This window comes from Phascolarctos cinereus, unplaced genomic scaffold (assembly GCF_003287225.1).
Source record: "Phascolarctos cinereus isolate Bilbo 61053 unplaced genomic scaffold, phaCin_HiC Scaffold_3;HRSCAF=262, whole genome shotgun sequence".
NCBI classification, from domain to species: Eukaryota; Metazoa; Chordata; class Mammalia; order Diprotodontia; family Phascolarctidae; genus Phascolarctos; species Phascolarctos cinereus.
In genome coordinates, this window is record NW_027555736.1 from 234120208 (window position 1) to 234147587 (window position 27380).

A 27380-nucleotide genomic window follows, 5' to 3' on the forward strand; every position below is an offset into this window, starting at 1 on the left:
AGTATATTTACCAATCATCATCAGCTAACAGTTTTAGGGCTTCTGTAAGTGCTACTTCTGGTTTGGAAAAAGGCCTCAGTTCAGATGGATCCATTATTTCCGGACTATGTGTGACAGATGGGATTCTTTCTTTGTATTGTGGTCTGGCCCCAGGAGACACTTCACCTATGAAAGTAAACCACATTAAATAATCACAGACCATCATGCCAAGTTCATGTAATATTAAATAAGATAATATTTCATCTAATTTTATTATTAGAGTCACAGAAATCCAATTTTATTAACATTAGTTTTAAACAAAATTGTATAATTAAATCAATAATAATAATGATGAGGAAGATGACAGCTCACATTTATACAGAACCTACTATATGCCAAGCACTACGCTAAGTACTTTACAATTATTATTTCATTTGATCCTTAAAACAACCCTGAGAGGTAGGTGCTATTATTATCCCCATTTTAAAGATGAGGAAACTGAAGCAAATGGGGTTAAGTGACTTGCCCAGGGTCACAAAGCTAGCACATGCCTGAGCAGGGATTGTTTTTTGACCTTTCTTTGTACCCCGATGCTTAGCACAACAGTTGGCACATAGCAGGTGTTTAACAAATGTGTATTGACTCTGACTGATTATAAATCCAGACAACTCTGGAAATCTTATCCCTTCTTTATTTTCAAGGGAGAAAAAAACCCTAACATTTTACTACACAAAAAAAGTCTAAAAAACCCCACACCAGCTATGGGGAAATAAAACTTGATGAGTTAATCCATTAATTATAGTATTGTTTACACTTCCATTTCCAAATCTTAAATAGTAGAAAGTTCTGCTATGATTACCCATTATTATTAAAGAAAACTAGATGTGGAAAAACCACAAAACAGATGTTTGAATCTTCCATGTTTTATTTGTAAAATTAAGGCTAAGATCAATCAACATTATCGTTTGCAAACACTTCTGATTAAGGCACAGACTCTTATTTGCTCCTCAATCCTAACACACGTAATATACTACTTTATTCTTACCTTTACACATTTACGTTTACATATCACTTTTATTCTCATCTATCTCTAAATTTCAAACCTGTCCAATAGTTAAATTTTTAAAAAATGGATGTTTTGATGCAAGATATTTCCAACACAAATCCAGTAAGCCCCAATAATACATTACCAGAAAGTTAAGAAAAAGTGTTTAACAGTGTAATTGTGAATTTGCTTTTGTAGTTTACTAATTAACACAAAGGAATATGTGACTTAACTTTGTTAAACATGGTAATAACAATTTGTTGCATTATTTACATTGAATCTTATCACATTTTAGTGTTATCTTTATTTATGGTGTTGTAGCAATTGCGTACTTTGTACTTTTGGTTCTGCTTTCCTCACATAGCATTCCTTCATAAAAGTTTCCAATGCATTTAAAAAATGATCTGGAGACCTATATTCTACTCTTGGTCCTGCAATGACTGACTTCTACGAGTAACCACAAATTACTTAACCTCTCTATGCCTTAGCTATAAAATAGGATAGTTAGATCTAGTCCATACCTATCTCTAATAAAGTTATGAGAGCAGTCTGATTAGTCAAACAATAAGCATTTATCAAATACCTACTCGTTACTGTGCTAAGGCCTAGGGCTACAAAGAAAAGCAAAGGGCAGTCCCTATTTTAGAGAAGCTCACAGTCTAATAGTGGAGACAACATGCAAATAATTATGTACAAATAAGATATATACAGGATAAATTGAAGACAGCCGACAGAGGGAATTTAGTTGAATCTTGAAGGAAAAAAAATCATAGAATTTTAAAATTAGAAAGGAATTTAAGAATAATCTAATCATTTTACAGATTTTTCTTACGGTGTGTAATTAATTGGAGTTAGAAAAATGTACTATCTGGTATATTTGGGAATGAAAAATAATCAAATATCTTGATTATTACTCCTATGACTAATGATATTCAGTAACTCATTCATTCAGGGCCGCCCAGAATCAGGACCAGAAGGAAGATCTTCTGACTTCTAGTGCTTCTTCCACTGTAGTCTGCACAAAAGAGGCTTATTAGTGTAATTAGTATCTTTTCAACATTAAAAAAAGTTACAAACAATTAATTTACCTGACTCTGAAAAAAGTAAAGATGGTGATCTTTTTAAATAGGATACTCCTTTTGCTGAAGGACTGAAGGCAACACTTTCTAAAGATAAACCTGATATTACCACCTCATCTCCAAAAATACTCAAGTCTAGAAGAAAAGTGAAAAAAAAACTAGGAATTTAAATGAAGATAGTATATTAACTTTTAATAAAAGCTTTACATTCAAACTAGCAATTTATTTTCTTTTTTACTACAAGGATTCAATATTTGTTCTATAGAGACTACTATGTCAAATGAAAAAACTTTTCGGGTTTTGACCGATGTAACATTATGATCTTGATCATATCAAATACTAAAGCAAAGAATATTATATCATATCATCTAGTATAATATTAGCACTAACACACCACAACTGTAGCCCCCATCCCCAATCCACAATTTTAACTGAACTCACTTTCCGTTGCCGTTCTCTCAGCTTCAGTATGTTTAACTCGTTCTCTGGAATTATGTTCCTTTTTCTCATGATCTTTGACTTCAAAAAGTTCTTTATGACTTATCTCTTTTTCTTCCTTTCTCTTCTGTCTCATCTTGTCATAAGTGGATTTTGAAATAGAAGCTTTAATCTGCATTAAAAGTTGAAACATTTGAAGATAAATAAGTAGTTTAAATAGTTACTAAAAATTTTCCTGTGCCAGACACATACTCATCCATATCTGTAACAAAGTCTATTCTACACAGAAGAGATAATGAATGGCCACGTGTATAGCAAAAAATGATTAAATTTCAATGTTGGCATCTAAGAGTAGAAAAAATAATTCGCTATTATATTGCTAGTGAAGTGTGAAATGTCTCAAGTTTTTGAAAAGCGATACGGATAAAGTACAGAGTTATGATACTCAGCAGTTGAAAGGCAATTATAAAACTTATCTGCAAAAAAACATTTCTAGGAACAGTAACTACAATGGCAAAAAAAAATTAGAAACCAACAATGGGGGAGAGGCTACAAAGCACTGATAAATAGTTCAATCTAACTAAATCATTCTATAATGTTGGTGACCCTAGGTCCTTAAAACAGACAGTGAATGACAACGGACAGCAAACTCTAGCAGACTCTCCTAGGCTAGAAAGTCTTTGGGTATGGAGCTACCACAGGCCTACAATGGTTTTCAAAATGTTAGTTTCCCTAAAAATGAGATTTATCACCAGCAGACTGGCTATACAATATAGTAATCAACAATATAATGAAAAATACAAAGCAGCTCTTGGGCCTTTGTGGACTCCTTCACTTTGGCAGTGACAGTGGCAGAGTGGCAAAAAAAAAAAAAGGATACTAAGGTACACATTTTCAGGCCATCTATGAACATTAAACATTAAACTTAGCTGTTGGTACTCTAGAAGTGAGCTACCAAAGTTGCTTTTATTTCACTTCCAAAGTCAATAGAATCAGTATTGAACGGGATACTTGGTAATCTTGTGTTACAGTACTCACGATAAGCATTTGCCAACAAGACCAACATGAAGATAATTGTAGCTTACCTACCAACTGTACAGAGGATAGTGAAGTCGAGCTTAAGCTGCTCCCAATTAAACTAATAAGTTCTTTAATACCTAACAATTTTAATAAAATGGAAACATACTGGACAATATAATTCAAGAATAAGAAATGAGAGAGGCCAAGGACTAATAAACTATAAAGAAGTTTTGCTTCTACACACCAAGAATACTTTCTTTAAGAAGTGAATTGGGAGAAATTAGACATGGTAAAAAATAATATATCAAAAAATGAAAATGATTATCTCTTAACAGATGGGAATATACTGGTTACAGATGTGAGAGTCATTTCTGCATTAGCTGTCTATGTAAAATAAGACTACTGACTTGCAGAGCAAAGATAAAAACAATACAAAATTAGAGAAGAATAAGAACTAGAAGTTATGGTATCCTATCAATCAACATTTATTAAACACCCACAATATATCAAATACTGTGCTAAATGCTGAAATACAAAGACAAAAATGAAACAGTCCCTTCCCCAGGGAGCTTACATTCTAATTGGAAAGTCAAATATATACAGAATACACACACACACACACACACACACACACACACACACACACACACACTATACAAAAAAGAATATAAGGCTATTTTTTGGAAAGCAGGGTACTTGAAGATGAGGTAATTAGGAAAAGTTTCTAGAGATTGAGCTGAGTTTTGAAGCAAACTAGGGAAACAAAAGGAAGATGTGAGAAGGGAGAGATTCCATGGTATGGGAGACAAACAATGAAAAGGCAAGGAGATTCCAGATACTCTCTGTGTGAAACTGCAAACAGACCAGTGTGACTGGACCATAAATTATACGTTAGGGAGTAATGTGAGAGAATAGAAAGGTAGGGAGGGGCCAGAGTTGTGAAGAGCTTTAAATGGTAGACAGATTTTTTATTTTAGAGGTAATAGGCAATCAGCATCTCCTAAGGAAATTTAAGTATGATAAATTAATACCCACAACTGGTTGCCCACAAAAACCTAGAAACTATCTTTAGTAGCAAACACTTAATCATAGGGAGCCAAGTGCAACATGTAACACCAGTCTGGCATACAAACTCTTCTGTAAAATCCTAGCAGCACAGTAAAAACCAAGTTGAAGAAGAATACCTATTTAGGTATTTAGATGGACAACTCATAGGATTAGTCATTAGTACATATATCTTGGACAAATACTATGCACAGACAGTGAGCTAAGTCCAGAACTGAATAGATGGAGAAGAGAAAGCTTGATTGCATTTGAGAAATTCTGCATTGCTTTTAATGACCCTAAAATTTTCTCTGAAACAAACACTGACCTTTATAATGATCAATAATCTTTTCATAATAACAGGGTTGTGAGTCTCCAAAGAGTTAAAGGGTAATGGAGAGGCTTGTGCTGAGCTTTACATGTAAAGTGCAATACATCATCATTATCAAAGAACTACACTTGAAGAAATGGCATAAAGGATATCATCACAAAGTTTTGTGACTGGAAAAGTAAGAAGGCTGGTCACAGAGTGAGAATGATGACCAACAGACAGCCTGTATATTCCCTTGCATCCATAAAATATTCAGAGATCAAGAGGAAGAGCCTTCATTGAGCAGAACTGAAGTAATGGATAAAAGTCTCAGATGATAAGAAGGGATGGATGGATTAAAAGAAGAGATAATCTGCCTGCTTGGGATAGACACATCAATTTTATGTGACTATATTACAATATTATCATACCATATAATGAATATGAATTTTTTAAAAAATGGAATTCACATGAAGTGATGTAGAATGAAGAAGGTAGAAATAAAAGAATAATATACACATAAAATAGAACACTAGCAACAAAATTCATGTTAAATACATATCTTTTTTACTACCTTGTTAAAATTAATTTAGGTATTTTTGCTGAAGTGCTAAAGAGAAGCCTACGGTTATTTATACAGGCATTTATAATCATCATTTTTTTTTGCTTTTTTGTATGTTTTTGTTTAAATATTTGGATACTTATATGTGACAGAAGTTAAAATAAATTTTCTTGTAAAAGTGCTGATAAGCATAAAATTCACTGTCATTAGGATTTATGTATTTCTTGGTTCTTGTGCTGTACAGCTGGTTTTTACTAGGGTACTAGTACATTCTAGTGCATTCTTGGAAAAACTGGGCCTCGAATATTACCATGTGTCAGTAATAGAAACAAGGTAGTATTTGCTGGGAAGGGAAACCATCTACTATTTAAGATCACACCATTTAAAAATTCAGTAAGAGATGGTTATTTAAATCAAAGCATATTCAGTTTTAAAGTCTATAAAACAACGTCTCAAAATACAGACTTTAAAAAAGATAACATAGCCTTTAAAAAGATAATACAGCCTTACATCTTTTTCAGTCTCAACATCCAGATATGGTAGACTGTTCTGTGGGACTGCTCTTCCATAAATCCCTGATGGTGGCTCAATGCTTGGTTTAACAGAAAATGTATCCCCATTTTCCACAGAAGGTATCACTGATTGGTTGTTTGTAACTGGAACTGAACTTGAGATTCCAAAAACACCTGAAATCAATCAACCAGCAAATATTCATTGAATGCCTGTGCACAAGGCACTGTGAGAAATACAAAGATGGTTCCTGCCTTCAAGAGGCTTATAACTTAGTTACGAAGTTTAATAAATACATGAAAAGTTAAACAACAGCATGAAACAACAGTACGAGAGGTATTAGAAGACAGTAGATGATTATTGTTAAATGAATACTACAGACAAGTGTTGCAAATTTAGAGAAGAGATTATGGACTAGATAGGTCTGAGTTGAGTTAATCTTTCAAGATAGGTAGAAGTTAGAAGAGCAGGGGAGAAAAAACAAACACCACTGGGGCAAGGGAACAATAACGCAAATAGACAAGACATGTCAGGAGGGAATATAGAAAACTGTGACTAGATTAGTTCACTGGGGCAAAGGATAAATGTAAAAGAACAAGAGATAATGCTAGAAAGGTCAACTGGGGCAAACTCATGAAAACCCTGAATATAAGTCTAAACTCCATCCTATAGGCAATGGGGAGACACCAAAGAGTATTCTAAGCAGGGGGAGTGACATGGAATGAGATGGTAATAATTACTGTCAATGTTTTATTACTTTAAAAGTTTTCATTTCAATTAAAAAAATAAGTGGAAAAATAAAGCAAACTAAACTACCTCTACAAAAAACATTTAAAATTTTCTTTTCTTTTTCCTTTAACATGAAACTAGGAGTTAAATTCTTGTTTGTCTAAAACGTAGGTGGAAACCAACATATTTATACAAATTTAAGCTGATAATTTAATGAATAAGCAAAAGTTGCCATCCTAATTCTAGCTTTCCTAAAACTTCTTGTAAAAAAAAAAAGAGTACTATAAAGGTCCTGGAGATAATGAACGTATTGTATACTGTAGCTATTAAGTCCTTCACTAACACCCTTAAACAAGAAATTATTACTGAAAAAAAAATCACTTATGTGAATTCATTTTTCTGAGTTATTAAGGAGTATAAATAAGGTCTGATGCATTTCTAATTAATTTCAATTTGAAAGATTTTTCAAAATCTTTACTGAAGGGGTACCTAGGTGGCACAGTGGATAGAGCACCGGCCCTGCAGTCAGAAGGACCTGAGTTCAAATTTGGCCTCGGATACATGATACTCACTAGCTGTGGGACTCTGGGTAAGTAAGTCACTTAACCCCAACTGCCTCACAAAAAAAAAAATCTTTACTGAACATCTGAATTAAACCAAACTCTCCTTTTCTGTTTCAAACAGATAAGCTTTCCTATGTGTGAAGACTATAAATAAAACTAAATAACTTTGAAATCTTAATACCTTTTCCAACAACTACTACTGAGTCTTCTGATAAGGCATTTGTTGAAGTGAAGTCAAAATTGGAAATTTGCTGTAAATTTGATGACCCTGTAAATCCTAAAAGAATAGGTTTAAAAAGACAATACAATTTTTCTAATTGTTTTTCACTTACATTATTTATAATGTAACAGCTTTTAAAATATATAATTTTTCATACATTTAAATATAAAGGGATAACATGTAAAGAGCTTTGCAAACCTTAAAGTGCTATATAAATTTATGCTATTAATAATGGTTATCATCTACATTTCAGTAACAAGTGCTTTATGTTTTTAAAGTGTTTGAAGCAGACCAGAAATGGAAAGTGAAAAATTCTATACTATATCTGGCTAACAGTTCGATTATTTTTTGACTGCAATGATTGCTACATTTGGGTAAACTTATGATAAACTTGGTCAGCCAACCAGTTTGACTAATATATTCCCCCAACTGATGAACTAACTGAAAGAAATTCTGATTGACTGTGGTCAGGCTTACCTCCAGATTATCTGTGCTAATGGGGAGAATTAGTATGAAATCTGAAATCTGAAAATTATTTATATTTGGTTTTGGAATTTAACACAACATTTATCATGTTAAATTTACTCTATGTTTTTTGGCTTTGGTCAATACAAAAATTAGTTTGTATTTTTAGTGCACATGTGAATTGACAGCAAAAGGAGATAGTCCCAAAAGCTATACAATGGGAAAAATAAGCCAACATGGGATTGAAAACTTGGCAAATACACAGATCATCGAAGATTAGTTACACTTAATAGCCGACAACTTACAATAAGGAAAAAATCACAGCCATCCCAAGGATATGAATCATTGAGTTTTTTATAATTTTTTTCATAGTAGGCTATTCATACTTCTTTTTTACATTTATTTATTCTTTGCACTATAGTCTGCTGAACAAACAGAAACTTAAACTATCAATCACTGAGTATGAAGAAAAAAATGTTCAAAATAAACTTCATATAAATATGCCATATTTACTCACAATTTCCTCCCCTTTCCCCTAATAGTCTCACTCTATCAATGGGGTTCAAGGGAAAACATTTAGGTCCTCATCTATCTGCCCTCATTAAGCTTCATTCATTTTATCCCCCCAGTCATCTCAAACAGCAAGCAAACTGGGGCAAAGTTTCCAGGTGTCAAAGGATAGACTTAGGCAGATAGAGAGGAGAGAGGACCAACTGGTCCTACAAATATAAAGATAAATATGTGTGTGTGTGTGTGTGTGTGTGTGTGTGCGCACACACACACACACACACATTTATATATTATGTAAATGCTTAAGCTTATTACATATGTATGTCTACACACATATACATATATGTGTATATATACACACACACATTTTAAGCTGCAATCACTGTTTTGTGACTTTGGATTCTTTTTAAAGCTGCCCTTGATATTAATTTTAACTTGATTTCACAGGCATGAAAAAAAAATATGGGGGAGAGGCATGACTGGGCTAATCAAGTGGAAAGGATAAAGCCCACACAGTGTAACATATAATTTGCCCTGGGGCCCACACTCCCCCTTTTTACTAAAAAACAGTGACTCACCCAGAGTTACACAGCAATCAGTAGCAAAGTTAACTGGAATCTAAATCTATAGGCAATCCCCGCTTTTTGCTGCAATGTACTCCTGGAAACCGCATCAGAAAGCAGAATGGCAAAAAATGGATTATTTTTTTTCATATGCACTGTGCAGTCTGGAGCTACCCTTGTCCACCATTAGGTGGTGGTCTTGCCTTGCTATGGAATGCTGAGTTTACAGGGGCAGCAGGAAACAAGAGGAATGAGCAGTTGAAAGTAAACTGATCAAGGCTGTGAAAAGTGAAATACAGGCACTTGCGAAAGCACTGCTGGATGTAGGTGAGATTTGAGGCTGCCAAAAGCGGGCACTGCCTCTAATGTTTTCTTTAGTACTTCTTCACTTCTAAACTAAAGAATGCTGTAAACAAATCTTCCTGAGTAGGACAGACAGGAAAATGCTTTGCAAGTGATGGAAGGCAACATTTACATTTATAATTTCCTTTCCTTTTCCTTTTCAAGTTTGGAGTCTTAACACCTTTGCTGCACACTCCTGCATCTCTCCACAGAGTTAGGAGCGCATTGGTAGATCAACTGCCTCTGAATCCTGCGCTCAGGAGAGGCAAGAAGGAAATAAAGGAGCGAGAAAAGACACAAGGCAGCTACTAAGGAATGAATCCAAAAGACAGGTGCTTTTAAAATTCAGCCTTTTTCTGTCTAATCAAAAACCAGACCTATTTTTAATAGTAACTCTTTCACTGGCAAGAAAAGTTCTCATTTCAATGAAAAAAACACTAAGTGTAGGTAGAGATTATACAAGGAAAAGGCGATGTTTTTTAAAAAAACATTTTTCTCAAACTCAAAGCACGGGGAAGAAATGCTCAAGCAGAGAAAATATATGAGTAAATATGGTAAAAAAAATCCACTTCATACACAAGCTAAGAAACGGCTATTGTGATTAAACAGGACAATCACTATACCATCCCACGGGCTGAGATTCTTTACTGAAACTTAAGCATTTCCTCCCATTCTTTCCTTCCATTTCTTACTTAATCATAGAAATAAACTATGTAATAGATCTTTTGGTTGAGTCACTCCACATATATATTCGCCGTGATCCCAGTCTTATTTTGCACATGGTTAAGTTAAAGAGTGATCTGCTTACATTCCAAACACAAAATTGTACCTTGTTTTCACTGCATTTGCTGAGGTTTCCAGCTTATAGAACGGTGGATTATATGATTATATAACAGTTCCTTGCTGCTTACAAATCTGAACACGAGACAATTTTAAATTATAAGTATTACCTCTCGCGCTTGTAACCCTTGAAATCTGTCCTCCTCCCCTACCCCCTGCCCCCTAATTCTATGGGGTAAATATAAGCAGGAGAACTCTTTCTGCGCGCTTGATCAGAAAAGCTGAGAGGGATACAAACTCTGGCCATACCAGAAGTTTTAAAACTAAAGGTGTTGACAGGAGCAGCTAGGTGGCGCAGTGCATAGCGCACCAGCCCTGGAGTCAGGAGGCCCTGAGTTCAATTCCAGCCTCGGACCAAACACTTGATACTTATTAGCTGTGTGACCCTGGACAAGTTACTTAACCCCAACTACCTTAAAAAAAAAAGGTGTTAACAATAGCTACATGCTTCAGGCCTTAAGTATTACCCACAAAATTTCCTTGATTTTTTTCCTTCTACCAATTTTAGCAGTCAAATAACTTAAGCATTTGTATTTTGTGGAGTACTAATATAAGAATTCGGTTGGGTAAATTTGGTTATCTAATAATTCACTTTTATAAGCCTGTAGGGAAGTTCACAAACCTTTTGTATGCTTATAATGCTTCAGGTGTTCTTTATTTTGCATTTTAAAAACACTAGGTGAAACATCTTGTAACTTGTCATCTTCAAAATCACCACAACCATACCCATAGTTCATGCGCTGGCCAATTATGCTCACGTTCGATGTAATTCCTGCATAATAAAATTCAGAGTAAATGTATTTAAAGATGAAGGCAATTCAATGTTTTAAACAAAACTTCTGCACAAACTAGGGCATGATAATAATAATCATTTTAAAGATTTTGATCAATAAGTACTTTCAATAATAACAATACATGAGAAAATACAATGGCACATATGGGGAAAAACAATTACAAGAAATTTGTGAATTTAATTTACAAACACCAAATCAAAAAATTTTTAGCTCTTAAAATATATTGTATTTTTTTGTTTATAATAACCATGACAGGAATGAACACCAAAAACCTCTACCAAACCCTGAAATTCATTTTGGTGTGAAATTAAGAAATACATTAAAAGGTAGACTTTTTCCACTGTAGTCATATTATATATAGTTCAAAATTTCCATTCCAAATCCAGTTATTTCTTGTTCTCTGATTCTTACTAGTGTGACCCCGGGCAAGTCACTTAACCTCTGTATGCCTCAGTTTCTACAACTGTAAAATGGGGATAATAATAGCACTCACCTCCTAGAGTTGCTGTGAGGATCAAATGAGATATCGGCAGACTTTATAACGCTATATAAATGGTAGTTAACACTAATAAGTAGAAAGTTAAGGATTAAGTATTAAGTAAGTTAATAATATTAAGTAGAAAGTAAGCTCTTTATATAAATCAGGTATAAACTTATAGAAGGCCAAATAAGCTTAATAAAATTTCACTTTAAACAAATTATATATGGTCTTAGAAGTTAGAGCCAGAGGAATGAAAAGAATGGCAGAGTGACGAAGCAGAAATAACAGTGGACCTGGATGGAGTAAGAGGCAGTGAGTGCTGCTTCACGGAGACAAAGCTGTTCCCAGAGTCAGGAAAGAAGGCCTGGGTTTGAGCCCCATCCCTGACATCGACATGGAAAAAACAAACAAATAAAAAACTCAAAAATGTAAACTGACTTGGAAGACAGGGGCAGAACAGACAATCTAAGTGTTAAGGGACACTCCCAGAAACCATCGCTAAAAAACAAAGCAAAACAAAAAACCTAGATACCATTTTTTTTAGTAAAGCATAAATGAAAACTGTCCAGATTTATTAGAAACAAAGAACAAAGTGAAATTATAATCTATTGGTGTTCTCTTGAAAGAAATCTCGAAATGAAAATTCCCAGGACTATCATAGCCAAAATCCATAGCTTATAGGTTAAAACAAAATACTGCAAGCATCCAGGAGTGAAAGTACCAAGGAGTGACAGGATTCATGCAAGACTTGGCAGCTATAATTATAAAAGAGAAGAGATTTTTAGTAAGATAAGGCAAAATAGATACAGGATTATCACCAAGAATAATTTACCCCGCAAAGGTGAAAGTAATTCTACACGAGAAAAAAATACCTTAATGGAACAGAGGATTATAAAAAGACCAAAGGTGAACAGAAATTTTGAAATAAGAGGAACCTAGAAAGGCAAAAATATTTGAAGAATATTTCACTATATAATAATGAAATGCTTATATTATAACGGAGGGAAGAAACAAGTACCCTTCTAGATTCCTAATTTCTTCAACAGTCACAGAGACAAACAATACAGGTTTTTTTTTGGTTCCCTATTTTGATGGATTTTAGAAAGGAAAGAAAAGGGAGAAGAAAAATACACTATAAAAGAAAGGAAGAAGGAGGAGGGGTGGAGAAATTAACTATTTTTTTTATAATCAAGTAGTGTGAGAAAAAGTATAGACAAACATGGAAGTGGGGAATGAGGCAAGAGCCATCACATGAATCTTACTCTGATCTGAACCAGTCAGTCAGTTGATATGGACTCATTAAGTGCCTACCACGTGCCAGGCACTATGCTAACCATTTGTGGATAGGAAAAGAAGCAAAAGATAGTATCTGCCTTCAAGGAGCTTAAAATATAATGGTTGAGACAACAAATATGTACAAATATGTTATATACAGGATAAATAGGAAATAATTAAGGGAAGAAAGGCATTAAAATTGAGAAATTAGGAAAGGCTTCCTGTAGAAGATAGGATTTTAAGTGGGATTTGCAGGGAACCAGAGAAGCCAGTAAGGAGATAATTCTACAACTGAGGGGTAGCCATGGAAAATTCCAGGAGCTGAGAGATGGAGTGTCTTGTTTTCAGAACTGAAAAGAAGCCAATGTCACTGGACTGAAGAGAATGTGGTAAGGAATAAGGTATAAAAATACCGGAGGAGGAGAAGGAGGTGAGAGGTTATGAATGGCTTTGAATGCCAAAACAGAGGATTTTATATTTATGCTCAAGCCTCTGGGGATTATTGGGGTGAGGTTAGGTGGCCAGACAAAGCTCAGTCCTCATTTTAGAAAAATCACTTTGGTAGCTAAATAGAAGAACGATTACAGTAAGGAGAGACCTGAGGCGGGCCAACCCACCAGCAGGTTATTGCAATAATTCACGCATGAGGTGATGAGGGACTTCACTAGAGTGGTGGCAGTGTCAGAGGAGAGAAGGGGACACACAGGTCCTAACAACACAATGGAGGATATGGGAGGTTAAGAGATAATAAGAAGTCAAAGATAACACCTAACTGCTGGAAAAATGGTGTTCCCCTTGATAGTAATTGGGAGTCTGGATAGGGAAAAGCTTATGGGGAAAGATAGTAAGCTCAGGGGCAGCTAGGTGGCGCAGTGGATAGAGTACCGGCCCTGAAGTCAGGAGGACCTGAGTTCAAGTCCGGCCTCAGACCAAACACTTGACACTTACTAGCTGTGTGACCCTGGTCAAGTCACTTAATCCCAACTGCCTTAAAAAATAAAAGAGACAGTAAGCTCAGTTTTGGACATGTTGAGTTTAATATGTCTATCGGATATTCATTTCAAGATGTCTCAAATGCAGTTGGAGATGTGAGACTGAAGGGCAACAGGTTAGGGCAGGATGTCATCAGCACAGAGATGGTAATTATCCATGGAAGTTGATGAGATCACTAAGTGAAACAGCAGAGGGACAAGAGTAAAGGGCTTAAGACAGAGCAGTGTGGGACATCCATGGTTAGTAGGCATGAGATTGAGGAGAGAATAATCTCCTGAAAACATAGGGAGAAGAGACTATCAAGGACAAGAGGCTGATCAACAGTGTCAAAAGCTGAGAGGTCAAGAAGAATGAGGATTGGAAAAAGGTCACTGGATTTGGCAATTAGGAGATCACTGGTTACTTTGGAGAGATCAGTTTTGGCTGAAAGACGAGTTTGGAAGAGTTAAGAAGAGAGTGAGAGGAGAGGACCTGGAAGCATGTATTGTAGATGGAGTTCTCAAGGAGTTTAGCCACAAAGGAGAGAAGAGATAGAGGATGATAGCAGAGATAGAAGGATTAAGTGAGGGCTTTTTAAGAATAAGGGAAACGTGGGCATATTTGTAGGCAGTAAGAAAGAAGCCAGCAAACAGGGAGAGATTGAAGATAAGTGAGAGAGTGGAAATGAGAGAAGGGAAGATTCTATTGGAGATAAGATGGAAAAGGACTGACTGGGTAGGTAGAAGAGTTTGCCTTGGCAAGGAGTAAGGTGGCAAGGGCCACCTCTGTATGACAGGAACTAATGAGGAAATAGTGGCAGAAGACATCTGAGTGATAGATGAGGAAGAGGGAAGAAGAGAAAGCTCACAGTGAATGGCCTCAGGGTTTTTCTTTCTTTTTTTTTTTTTGAGTAAAATATAAGATTCTCAGTTGAAAGAAGGACAAAGAGGAGCCATGGGAGGTTAGAAGAGAGAGGAAAAGGTTTGGAAGAACCACTGCAGAGAGTAGGACAGTAAGATGATAAGGACACAGTTAAGGCTGTGCAACATAAATTTGGAGTGGACCCAGTTAGAACAGTTGTGTGATTTTCTCCATCTTTGTTCAGTAGCATGGGTGTAGAAGTGAAAACTGCAGATAGTGGGAGTGATCCAAAGATGAAGTTTGGCAGGGGACAGTCAGCACTATGATGGGAGGCCAGAAACTTGAGAGAAGAGGCCAGTTAAGAATTCAAATGGTTCACCAAAGTGTTGACACTTTAGTTGACACTCCATCTTGAGATGGAGAAAAGAGGAGAGAATAGCTAACATGTGGGTCACAGCCTGGGAGACAACTGAATAGTTGAGGATTAAAGGTCATGGTGTAGAGGAAGAGTTGAGTTTGGGAAGGCAAGAGAAGTAGAAAACGAATAGGTTATGGTAAGACAATGGGACTTCAGAGTTGAGACAAACCTAGATAAACCTAACAAAAATTTAAAATAAGAAAGAAGTACAAAATTTTGGAAAAGTTAGATATGATAGTTACTAAATGGGAATAAAAAGGAGTATGCATATATCTCAGGTGTGTATGGTAATTTCAGGAAAAAACTGAACATTTGCTAGGGCATAAAACATCATAAACAAATGCAGAAGCAGAAATATTAAATACATCCTTTACTCAGTACAATCCAATACAATTACGTTCAATAATGTGCATCTGAAGAAAGGTTTCAAAATTAACTAGACTCTAAATATTTAATCCTAAAGAATTGTCAGGTAAAAGATTAAATCATAGAAACTACAGATATTTCACCAAAGAAAATGACAACAATGAGACAACATATTAATATTTGCAATTCAGTCAAAACAGACCCGAGGGGAATTTATAGCTCTAAACAATTTCGTCAATAAGCATGAAAATAAATTTTTTAAAAAGCTAGAAAAACAACAAAATGCAACCCCCCAAATGAAACACCAAAGTGGAAATTATGAAAATCAAAATAGAGATTAACAAAATTGAAAGCAATAAACTCCATTGCACTGACAAATAATACTAGGAGCTGTGTTTTTTTCTCTTTTTTTTTGGGTGTCGGGGGGAAACAAATAAAATAAACTCTTAGGTAGTGTGATTAAAAAAGAGAAAGGAAAACAAATTGCTGGCATCAAAAATGGAAAAGGAGAACTAACAGCTAACAGAGAAGAAATAAAGGAAATTATCTTGTTCTACTATATGCCAACAAAACTGAAAAGCCAAATGAAATGGATGAGTATTTGCAAAATATAAAATACTCAGATTATAAGAATAGAGAATTAAAATAACTCATTTCTTAGAAAAAGAATGTGAACAAGCCATAAATGAACTCCAAGAGAAACCTCAGGATAAGATGGATTAAAAAAACTTTAATCCAGTATTATATAAACTGTTTGCAAGCTAGGAAAAGAAAGAATCCTACCAAATTCCTTCTCTGATACAAATACAGTCCTACTACTATGGCTTTGGACACCAGTCCTCATACTTCCAGGATCAGAGACTCAAAACCCAAGGCTCACTTGTATGATCAGAGACCGGTAGCAAGACAAAAGTCAAGAGGACTGGGGATGGCCCAGGATGCAGCGGATGAGCTTGATGTCTCCAATGTCTGGCCGACTCCAAGCACTTCACGGCATGCGCTTTAGTCACTTTGGGGGCCACTGGAACAAACTGTTCTCCTCTGTCCATTGCAACAGGGGAGGCCTTCACGTGCTCGGGGCAGACACCCCCCTAACTCACTGATAGATTAAGAGGCCTCTCAGTTACCCTCAACCTGGGTTAGCCAGTCTGCCTCGATGGTTTTATTGCGCATGCTTCTCTGTGTACTCCAGCTTTGTGGAACCATGGGTCAGAGTTGAGTGCCAGGTGTCAGACACCCAAGGTGGCTGAACAGCCCTCACACCAGAGCTGCTAGTCCTCCTGAACACCCATACATTGCTTAAGGAGTTAATGTACACAGAACTAAGTGCTAAGTATGTTCTATCCCTTTTCTCTTTCACCGCCAACTCCTAGAAAAAGCTATCTATATTTAACAGCCTCCCCTCCTTTCCCGTTCACTTCTCAAAAGTTTTTAATTAGGCTTTTACCTTCTTATCAACTGAAACTCCTCTCCTAGGTTACCAACCATCTTTTAATCACTAAACCTAACAACCCTTTCCCACACTTCATCCTACTTGACCATTCTGTAGTACCTGACATGTTGATACCTCCACCCTCCTCCTTCTATGCCTCTTCCTGATATTCTCTCCTCCCTGGGTTTCCATGAGTTTTTTCTTGGCCATTCCTAATAGTTTTGAACACTCTTCCTTAGTCTCCTTGGATGGACCATCATAAATGTCTTGCTTACTCACTCCGGGTAATTTCCAGAGTTCTGTCATAGGCTCTCTTTCCTTCTTTATATTATTATAATTATTAATTTTATATTAGATTAGATTCTCCTCTTGTAGTGATGTCAGGTCTTGGGAGATCATTTCATTGTAATTGACTTTAAGATCAAAGAATTATGGGAGCATAAATTTAGAGCTGGAAAAAGACTAGCGAATACAGATAAAGAAAATGAAGCTGAGAGAGGTTAAGTGATTTGCCCCAGGGTCATAGCTGTCCAAGACAGTGACTCCAAATCCAAAGTTCAATCTACTGCTCCTCTACTGCTGCCTTTACATATCCAGCACTAATTTCTCTCCTAAACTGAAATGCCACAGGTATTTCAAACCTGACATGTCCAAAACAAAAGTCACTACCTTACCACCACCTAAATCTACCCCTCTTCCAAAAAAGCTTTTTTTGTTTTTGAGGACTCCACATTTTTCCATTATCTCCACTTACCCTCAGTTCCCAGCCCCATCCAATCGATTGTCAAGTCTTATCATGAAGACTTTGCTCCACACACGGCCACTGCCACACTTTAGGCCTTATTAATTCACGTGGACCATTTCAATTATAGTATTCTAATTGGTCTTGCACCTTCCCATCTTTTCCCTTTTCCGATTCATCTTCCATGTCAAGATAATGCACGTAAAAGCACTCCCTTCCTCAACAACTTCAGTGGCTCTCTATTGCTTCTGTGGTTAAACACACTCTGTCTGGTATTTTAAGCCATTTGCACTCAGCCTCCAGCTTACTTTATCAGTCTAATTTCAGAGCATTCTGAAGCCTCCTGGCTGCTCTCCATACACACTGTTATGTGCCCTGGTTCCAGAACATGGTAGCATAGCCAGCTTTTCTCTGCCTGTAGTGCCCCTACCATATACCTCCTGTTCACATTAAGGTGCTACCTACACAAGGCCCTAGCTGTTGGTGCTCTGCCTCCCTCAAAAAATTATTTTTTACTTACTGTATTTACTATATATAAAGGAATATGTATATGTGTGTATGTATACACATATATATGCAGAGAGAGACACACAGATAAATATTTTTTCCTTTGCATTTATCATGTACATGGTTATCAGCTGGACAAGTACTGCTTTGTATTCTTCCTTGTATATGCAGTACATGACACAAAGCCTTACTCGTAGCAGCCAACAACAGATAAGTGCTTATTGAACAAATTTAACTGTGGCTGTTCCAATAATCCAGAAGAAAGATGAGGAGGAGCTGAATGAGGGTGGTTGGTGGCTATATGAATAGAGAGGACAGACACAGGAAATGCTGTGCAGGTACATGACTGGACAAGTGACTGATCAAGGGAGAACTGAACATGACTCTAAGGTTCCTAGAAGGAAGAAGGTACCCTCAACAGAAAAAGGGAAGCTAAGAAGAAGGGCAGGCTTTGTGAGCACGAGAATTAGGCTTTTCAGACACGCTAAATGTCAGATAGCTATGAGACATCCATGTGGAGTCTGTATCAGACAGCTGCGGCTGTGGGCCTGGAGAGCTGAGAAGAGAAGGAAGGGACAGAACATATGTGCGAGGAGGAGTGGCCAGGCAGAGAGCGGGAAGAGAGAGGCATCATGAAAAGCTGGGGAGAAGGGACTATCCGGAAGAAAGAGAGGATCAGCAGTGTCACAAATTGCAGAGATCAAGGTAGAGGAGAACTGAAAAAAGACTGAAAAATCAGAGAGATGGTTGGCAAAAAACAACTGACAATGAATGTTTCAAAATTACAAACAATAAGCTTGGCCCCAAAGAAGAGATATGTTAAGATGCCTCCTCTTACTTCTTTGTAAAGGTTGGGGTATGGGAGAGCCACAGGTACTAAATATTGCACATATTGTTTGACTGTTTAAATATACTGATTGTTTTGCATATTTTCCCCCTTCTTCCTTTTTAAAAAAATTCTTTTGTTATATGGGCTGCTTCTCTGGGAGAGGGAGGAGCAAGGATACAGGGGGAAATTTAAGTAATGTAAAAAAGATATCAATAAAAAGTTATTTTTTTAAAAAAGAGATAGGTGGTAAACTTGAAAAGGATGGTTTCAGTCAAACGGTAAGGTAGGAAACTGGATTTCAGTGGGTTCAGAAATAGCAGATGAGAAACCGGAGGCAAGCACAGTGCTGCTTGTTTTGTTTTTTCCTAGGAATTTGGCTATCGAAGGAATGGGACAGAGATGGGGACCAGACTTGTGATTTCACTGGGACAGGGAGAATCCCTGGCGAGGAAACTCCCTCTGTCAGTGAAGCTTGGCACGTGAACTGCAGTTTAGCCTTAGAGTTGCTTAGAGAGCACTTAGAAGTTAGTGATTTAGGGGGCAGTGAGGTGGTACAGCAGATAAAGCTCTGGCCTTGCAGTCAGGAGGACCTGAGTTCAAATCTGTCCTCAGACACTTGATACTTATTAGCTGTGTGACCCTGTGCAAGTCACTTAATCCCCACTGCCTCACCAAAAAACAAGAACAAACAAAAAAAAGGTAGTGATTTGTCTGGGGTGATACAACTGATATGTATCAGATGTGAGACTTGAACCCAGGTCTTGCTGTCTCGAGGCCTACTCTCTATTCATCATACCATGCAGTCTCTCAACACGAAAGTAAGAAGAGTTATAACTTAGGGGCAGCTAGGTGGCGCAGTGGATAGAGCACTGGCTCTGGATTCAGGAGGACCTGAGTTCAGATCCGGCCTCAGACACTTGACACTTACTAGCTGTGTGACCCTGGGCAAGTCACTTAGCCCCCATTGCCCAGCCAAAAAAACAAAACAAAAACAAAACCCCAAAACAAAAGACAATAGCTTATTCTCAGCAACACAATGATCCAAAATGATTCGGAAAGATTTATGATAAAAAACTGCTCTCTACCTCCAGAGAAAGAACTGATGGAGTCTGAATGCAGACTGAAGCATACTTTTTAAACTTGCTTTATTATTCTTGTTTTCTTTCATCCATGTTTTCTTTTTTCAACATGGCTAATATAGAAACGTTTTCCATGATTGTACATGTATAAGCTATATAAAACCGTTTGCCTTCTCAAGGAGGGGGGAGGAGAGAGAGAAAGGGAGACAATTTGGAACTTGAAATTACAGAAAAAACAAATGAAATAAAAAAAGACAACAGCTTGAAGGAATGGTTAGAGTTACGAAGGTTTAGGAATGGAGGAGATATAGCTATGTTTGTAGGGAGAAGGGTTCATGAAGCCAATGGATTAAGAGAGGTTGAAGAACAGAGAGTGAAAAGAGATGAATGAAGGAGCAAGCTCCTGGAAGATATATGAAAGGATGGGATCAAAACCATAGGCAGAGAGGATGATCCTGCAAGGAAAAAGGCTACCTCTTGATAGACTGGAACAAAGCATAAGAGAACGAAGGATTACATTGGAATTTCCTACGTAGAGATGAGAAGAGGGTGCTCATCAGAGACGACCTCTATTTTCTCAGTAAAGGATGAGGGAAGGTTTTCTGCTGAAGGGAAGTATGCTCTACATAAATAACTTATGGAGGTAGAAGAAGGTTCAGAACAGATGCTGTGGGGTGTAACAGAGTGACAACTAAGGAGAAGTAAAAGGACTGCCAAATACCAGTGTGGGACCAGTAGGGATAATAGAATGTAAATTTAGAGTGGACGATGTGAGTCAGTGCTGAACCAGAAAATGGAGGAAGAATGACTGGGGGAGAGAAAGGGGAGACTGGTAGATAACAGCCATCAGGTTCTGGATGACTACTATCTCAGTCAGTTAACAAACATCTATTAAGCACTTGCCAGGCACTGTGCTAAGCACTGGGAATACAAAGAAAGGTTTAAAAAACAAAACAGTCCTTGCTCTTGAGGAGCTCACAAGCACAACATGGGAGACAGCATGCAAACAACTATACAGAAACAAGTTATACACACAATACATTGGAAATAATAAGAGTGAAGGCACTAGAATTCAGATGGCTCTAGAAAAGCCCTCTGAAGAAGGCGGAATTTTAGCTAAAACCTGAAGGAAGCCAGAGAAGACAGGAGGTAGGGATGAGGAAGAAGAATATTCCAGGCATGGCGGACAGTCAGTAAAAATGTCCAGAAATGGGAGATAATGGAGAGTCTTGCACAAAGAACAGCAAGGAGGCCTGTGTCACTGGATTATGGGGGTGGGAGTGGGGAAGGGGGAGTAGCATAAAGTATAAGAAGATTGGAAAGGTTGGGAGTAGCACAGAGTATAAGAAGATAGGCATGGGGGAAGATTATGAAAGGCTTTTAATGTCAAACAACGGATTTTATATTTGATCCTGGAGGTGATTGGTTTATTGAATAGGGAGGGTGACATGGTCAGATCTGCACTTTAGGATCACTTTGGCAGCTGAGTAGAGGATAGACTGGCATGGGGAGGACTTCAGGCAGGGAGACCAATCAGAAAACTACTGCAAAAGTCCCAGGGTGAGATGATGAGGACCTGTACCAGAGTGGTGGCAGTGCTGGAGGTGAGAAGGAGCTAAATATGAGACATGCTATGAAAGCAGAATTGACATGACTTGGCAATATGTTGGATATGGGTATATGTGGTGCTGGGGTTGGGAGGGAAGAGTGAAGGGTCAATGATTACAGGTAGGTTGAGAACATGGTGACTGGGAAGATGGTGGAGTCCTTGAGTAATAATAACGAAGTTTACAAGGGGGAAGCTGTTGTGAGAAAAATAATGAGCTCAATTTCAGACAAGTCCAGTTTAAGATGTCTACACAATATCCTATTCAAGATGTCTAAAAAGCAGTTGCAGTTAGCGATACCAGACTGCAGGTCACAGAGAGGTTAGGGCTGGATAATGTGAGAATCATTAGCTAAGAGATGATAATTGAACCCATGGTAACTGATGAGATCATTAAGGAAAACACTAGAGAGGGAGAAGAGAAGTCCAAGGACAGAGCCCTCTGTGACATCTGTGGTTGGCAGGCAAGATCTGGATGAAGATCCAGTAAAGAAGACTGAGGAACAGTCAGATGGGGGGGGGGAACCAGGAGAGAGTGGTGTTCCGAAAACCTAGAGAGAAAAGAGTATCAAGAAGAGGGTGATTGACAGCTACAGAGAGGTCAAGAAGAATGAGAATTACTGGATTTGGCAGTTAAGAGATCCTTGGTAACTTTGGAGAGAGCAGTTTCAGTTGAATGATGAGAAGAGAATGAGAGGAGATGAAGTGGAAACAACTATTGTAGATAGGGATTTTAGGCACAAAAGGGAAAAGAGACATGGGATGACAGCTAGCATGGGTGGATGGATAGATCAAGTGAGGGTTTTTTTGGGATCTGAAAGACATGGATATGTTTGTAGGCATGTTAGTAGGGAAGTAGTAGACAGGGAGGTAAGTGAGAGAGTGGGAATGATAGAGGGGGCAACAGAAGATGGGATGGAATGGGATTCCTTGTGCAGGTAAAAGGGTTTGTCTTGCTAAGGAGAAGGACCACTTCGTCACGTGATGCAGGAATGAAAGATGAGATGGGAGGACAAAAGGCATCTGGGTGATGTGAGAAGAGGGAGCTCTTGGTGAATGGTTTAAATTTTTTCAGTAATCGAGGAGGCAAGGTTCTCAGGTAAAAGGGTGAGAGGCAGAGGGAAATAAGCCAGGGGAGGGTTGAGAAAGAAAGAAAAGGTTTAAAAGAGCTCCTATGAAGAGAGGCATTGTGAGTTAAATAAGGAAGAGTAAAAAAAGTTGCCTTAAAGCAATGAGGGTCCAGTTGAGATAATGTACCACAAATTTGTATTAGATCCAGTCACAATGGTTGTATGATTTTCTCCAGCTTCTTTCAGCAACATGTGTGTGTGTAGGAGTGAAGGCAGCGAGCAGATGGCAGGAATGATCCAAAGGCTGAGGCCATCTGCTGTTTCCTAAGCTCAGCATTCCAACTCTTATGTCCATGCTTTGCTTAGACTGTCCTCCATTCCTGAAACATACTCCTTTCTCCCCTCTTCCTCTTAGCTTCCTTCAAGCCTCAACTCATTTGCCACTTCCTTTCCTTATCTCCTTAGTTGTTATTGCTATCTCAAATAATCAGGTATATACTTATACTTTTACATGTTTTGTCATCCTGTAGAATGTAAACTCCTTGAAGGTAGGAACTGCTTTCCAATTTGTCTTTGTATTCTCAAGCTCTAGCACAGTAACTTGCACATAGTAAGAAAGCCAATAAATGTTTACTGGATTGGATCATTGCACAATTCCTTTAAGAATCACTGTCACATGTTGCATTCAAATTACATAGTTTAAATTTATAAAATTTGAATGTATAACTTAGTAAGAAAATAATTAATAAAGTAAGAACTTAAAATTGTAACAACCTTAAAATAAATGTAATTCATGAATTTATTAAATCTAATCCATACTCTAACAGTTTAAACAATCCAAAAATAGAAATGACACAGTCCCACTGAAAGTGACTACAGTTCAGATTTGTTTGGAAGTAGCTGGTTATTAAAAATCAATCAATCAACCTACTATGTGCCAGGTACTAAATTAAACTTGAGGGCTGTAAGAATAAAACTGAAACAGTTCATGTGCTCCAGGAATTTACATTCAAATGAGGGAGAGGACACGTACAAATATGAGCATAAACAGAACACACACAAAATGAATACAAGAAGTTTTGGGAGGGGGCACCCTAGCAGCTTGGAAAGGTTTCCTATAGAAGATGGTGCTTGAACTGAGTTCTGAAGGAAACCAGGGATGTGATAAATTGAAGTTGAAGAGGTAATACATTCCAGGATTTGAGAGACAGCTAATGCAAAAGCACAGAAGCAGGCCCAGGAACACCCTTCCTCCTCTATTCCAACTACTGAACTTCCTGACTTCTTTTAAGTCCCAACCAAAATTATACCCTCCCATAGGAATTCTTCTCCAATGCTTTCTAATTCTAGTGCCTTCCCTCAGTTAATTATTTCCTATTTATCTTTTATTATAACTTGTTTATATTTGTTTGCTTGTTATCTCCCCCCACTGGACTGCGAGCTCCTCAAGGCCAGGGACTGTCCTTTGCTTCTTTTTGTATCCCCAGATTTGGCACAGTGCCTGGAACATAGTAGGATTAAATGCTTAATGACTAAGGATGATCAAGAAAGTCACATGAAGCACAGAAGTTAAGGGAGCTGAGGACAGAGAAGCAGTCATTAGACATGTAAGTCAGTAGATTGTTAGTAACTTTGGAGAGAGTAGTTTCAACTGATTGAGACAAATTGCCAAGGGTTAAGAAGAGAAGAGAGGTGAGGCACTAACTACAGATAGCTTTCCCCCCCCTTTTTTTGGGGGACAATTCGGGTTAAGTGACTTGTCCAGGGTCACACAGCTAGTAAATGTCAAGTGTTTGGTCTGAGGCCGAATCTGAACTCAGCTCCTCTGATTTCAGGGCTGATGCTCTATTCACTGTGCCACCTAGCTGCCCCTACAGATGGCTTTTTAAAAGAGTTTGGCTCAAAAAGGAAAGAGATAGATGATACTAATTAGTGGGATGATAGGATCTAGTAAGGATTTTTACAGGATGAGGGGGACCTGAGAGCATTTGTAGACACATAGGGATAGAACCAATAGAAAGGAAGGCATTGAAGATTAAAGAGAAAGTAGGGAAAATTGTAGAAGCAATCTGCTACAGAAGATAGGTGAGGATGAGATCAAAGGCACACGTAGAAGGTTTATGGTTTGTAAGAAGTCTCACTTCTTCAACAGAGATTGGAATAAAGGAGGAAATGGTGGGAGATAATGTTGGTGGAGACAGGGATGGTTTCAGAAGAGGAGGAGGAAAGAAGAGGGAGTCTTCAGAGGAAAGTATTCAATACAGTTATGAGGCAAGGGCATTTTGAATCTGAAATTCACTTTTCTAAAGTCAATGATCTTCCAAGCCATTTCACAATACTGTTTAACTCACTGTCTAGCTGAAACTTATCAGTTCTTATAACACTATTTTTACAGAACAAAGTGTTCCATGATGTATCAGGAAGCCAACAGGAAGCAAAAAATGCTTGGTCAGGTATAGCTGCTACAAGGAATCACAAAATATCATGGAGAATACCCTATCCCTTCTTCTGAAAGCTGAATAACTATGAGGAAAAAGGGAAAACTACAAAAGTGTATGGTATATACACTTCTTTATCTCATGTTTCTAAGGTAAATTTCCATGTTATTTTTCATAAATTAAACTGGTAAGTTACAGATCTATTAGTTAACTTCAAAAAAGTAATTCAATTTTATTTAATTTCAGTTCCAAATTCTCTCCCTCTCCCATCCATGGAAAAACAAAGACTACTACAAATATGTGTAAAAAAGAAGGAAGAAAAGAAGGAGAGAAGGGAGGAAGGAAATATGCTTCAATCTATGCCGAGTCAATCCCTTCTCTATCTGGAGATAGACATCATGTTTCACTGTTAGTTTACTTTTAAACAAAAAAGATCCAATACATAAGAATGCCTACTCAAAGAAACCTTAGATACGAAATATACTCTGCATCACCATATATGTAAAATTTCACCTTTTCCTCTAATGAGGAAGTTTCTTGCTTCTATTAGACATTTTATTTGTCTGTAATATGGACAATGAATACCTGAATTGGAGCTCTGTTCCACTACATGAGAATTCTTATTTTTTGCAGAGGAGAGGCTTGTTGAATAAGGTTTGGATCCAAATGTAGGAAAGATGTCTGCCCTAAAAAAATATGAAGCAATCAAATAAGAATATTAAATATGTAGAAAATATTTAGCACATCACTGCTCTTCATGAAACTATTTTAGAGAGTAAGACATGAAAAATTAAGTATACAAATCTTATATCAAAGCTGTCAATTCACTATTTATGCAAAAGTACGTATATGTACGTGTGTATGTGTGTATGTGTGAGACAAACTAGAACCTTGTAATTCCTTCTGAAGAGCTGTTATAGGAGGAACCATTAATAATGGATCCAAAATAGTACATTACAAAACAGAATGATCACGAGTCATCCACTGCATTTATCTATATCCCTGCACTACCTAGAGTAACTAAAAATTAATTGCATTATAAATATAGGAATCAGAAACCAATGTAAATTATAAACAGCTTTCTTCCTTAGAAGAAGAGACAGAAAAATTTTAGGTAATTTTTTAGTTTTCGTTTCCTGGCATCAGAAAGACACGTATTTCTTGTTTCATCAAGAAAGAAAATCATGGACAGTATTAATTAGGAATTTTAAAAGAATGACTTTGAACCAGTATACATTAGTCACATTATAAATATCTGACAGTTGATTATATGAAACAGATCTAGTAGACACTGATAACTATAAAACTAATCTGAGCTGGAGTATTTATTGTCTTAATAAGAAATCTTTTAAAAAATTGCTGAGAGTTAATTATTCAGAAATGTTCAAGTACATGTGACTTGGGATGAAAAAAAGTCTTTATTTTTTTTTCCTGCTCTTTGAGTTTACTGCTTGTTAGCACTGTTTATAATTTGAGGAGAAACTTCTGAGGTGACACATTACTCTCTAATGCCTTCTTTAATTTTTAAAATAGAATTTTCTTTTCTGTCCCAAATTCTTTCCCTTCCCCTTTCTTCCACCTCCCAGAAGGCAAGAAAATCAAGACCCCTTACAAATATGGATAATCATGCAAGAAAAAGTCCCACATTAGCAATGCCAAAATAAAAGAGAGAGAGAGAGAAATATGCTTGTGAGTCCTCTGGAATTGCTGTTGGTTGTCATGTTGACCAGAATTACTAAGTCTCTTTAAGCTGATTAACTTCACAATATTAATGTTACTCTGCAGATTATTCTCCTGGTTCTGCTCATTTCACTTTGTAATATTTCATGAGTCTTCCTAGGTTTTCTGAAACCCTCCCTTTAATAATTTCTTATAGCACAATAGTATTCCGTGACATTCACATACGTTAACTTGTTCAGCCATTCCACAACTGATGGCATCCCCTCAGTCTTGAGTTCTTTGTCACCACTAAAAGAGTTGCTACTAAAGTTTCTGTACATATGGGTCTTCTTCCTCAGATCTCTTAGCAATATTTCTGGGCCAAAGGGTAGGTATAATTTAATATCTTTTGGGCATAGTTCCAAACTGCTTTCTAGAATGGTTAGACCAGTTCACAGCTCCACCACCAATTGTTTTTCTGCAGTCCCACCCATATGTCATTTTCCTTTTTTGTCATTTTAGTCAATCTGATGAGTGTGAAGTGGTACTTCAGAGTTGTTTTAATTTGCATTTCTCTAATTATTAGTGATTTAGAACATTTTTTTAAATAAGGCTATTCGATAGCTTTGATT

At 37.1% G+C, this 27380-nt stretch overlaps 1 protein-coding gene across 1 annotated transcript in view; it reads right to left on the reverse strand.

The window, feature by feature from the left end:
• TOGARAM1 (TOG array regulator of axonemal microtubules 1) overlaps positions 1-27380 on the reverse strand; it is an 87206-nt gene that overhangs the window by 14203 nt on the left and 45623 nt on the right. Inside the window, 7 exon segments of the mRNA XM_020986423.2 lie at positions 12-165; positions 2113-2238; positions 2545-2713; positions 5988-6163; positions 7461-7556; positions 10842-10991; positions 25675-25775. Coding sequence (XP_020842082.1) covers positions 12-165; positions 2113-2238; positions 2545-2713; positions 5988-6163; positions 7461-7556; positions 10842-10991; positions 25675-25775 — 972 coding nt within the window.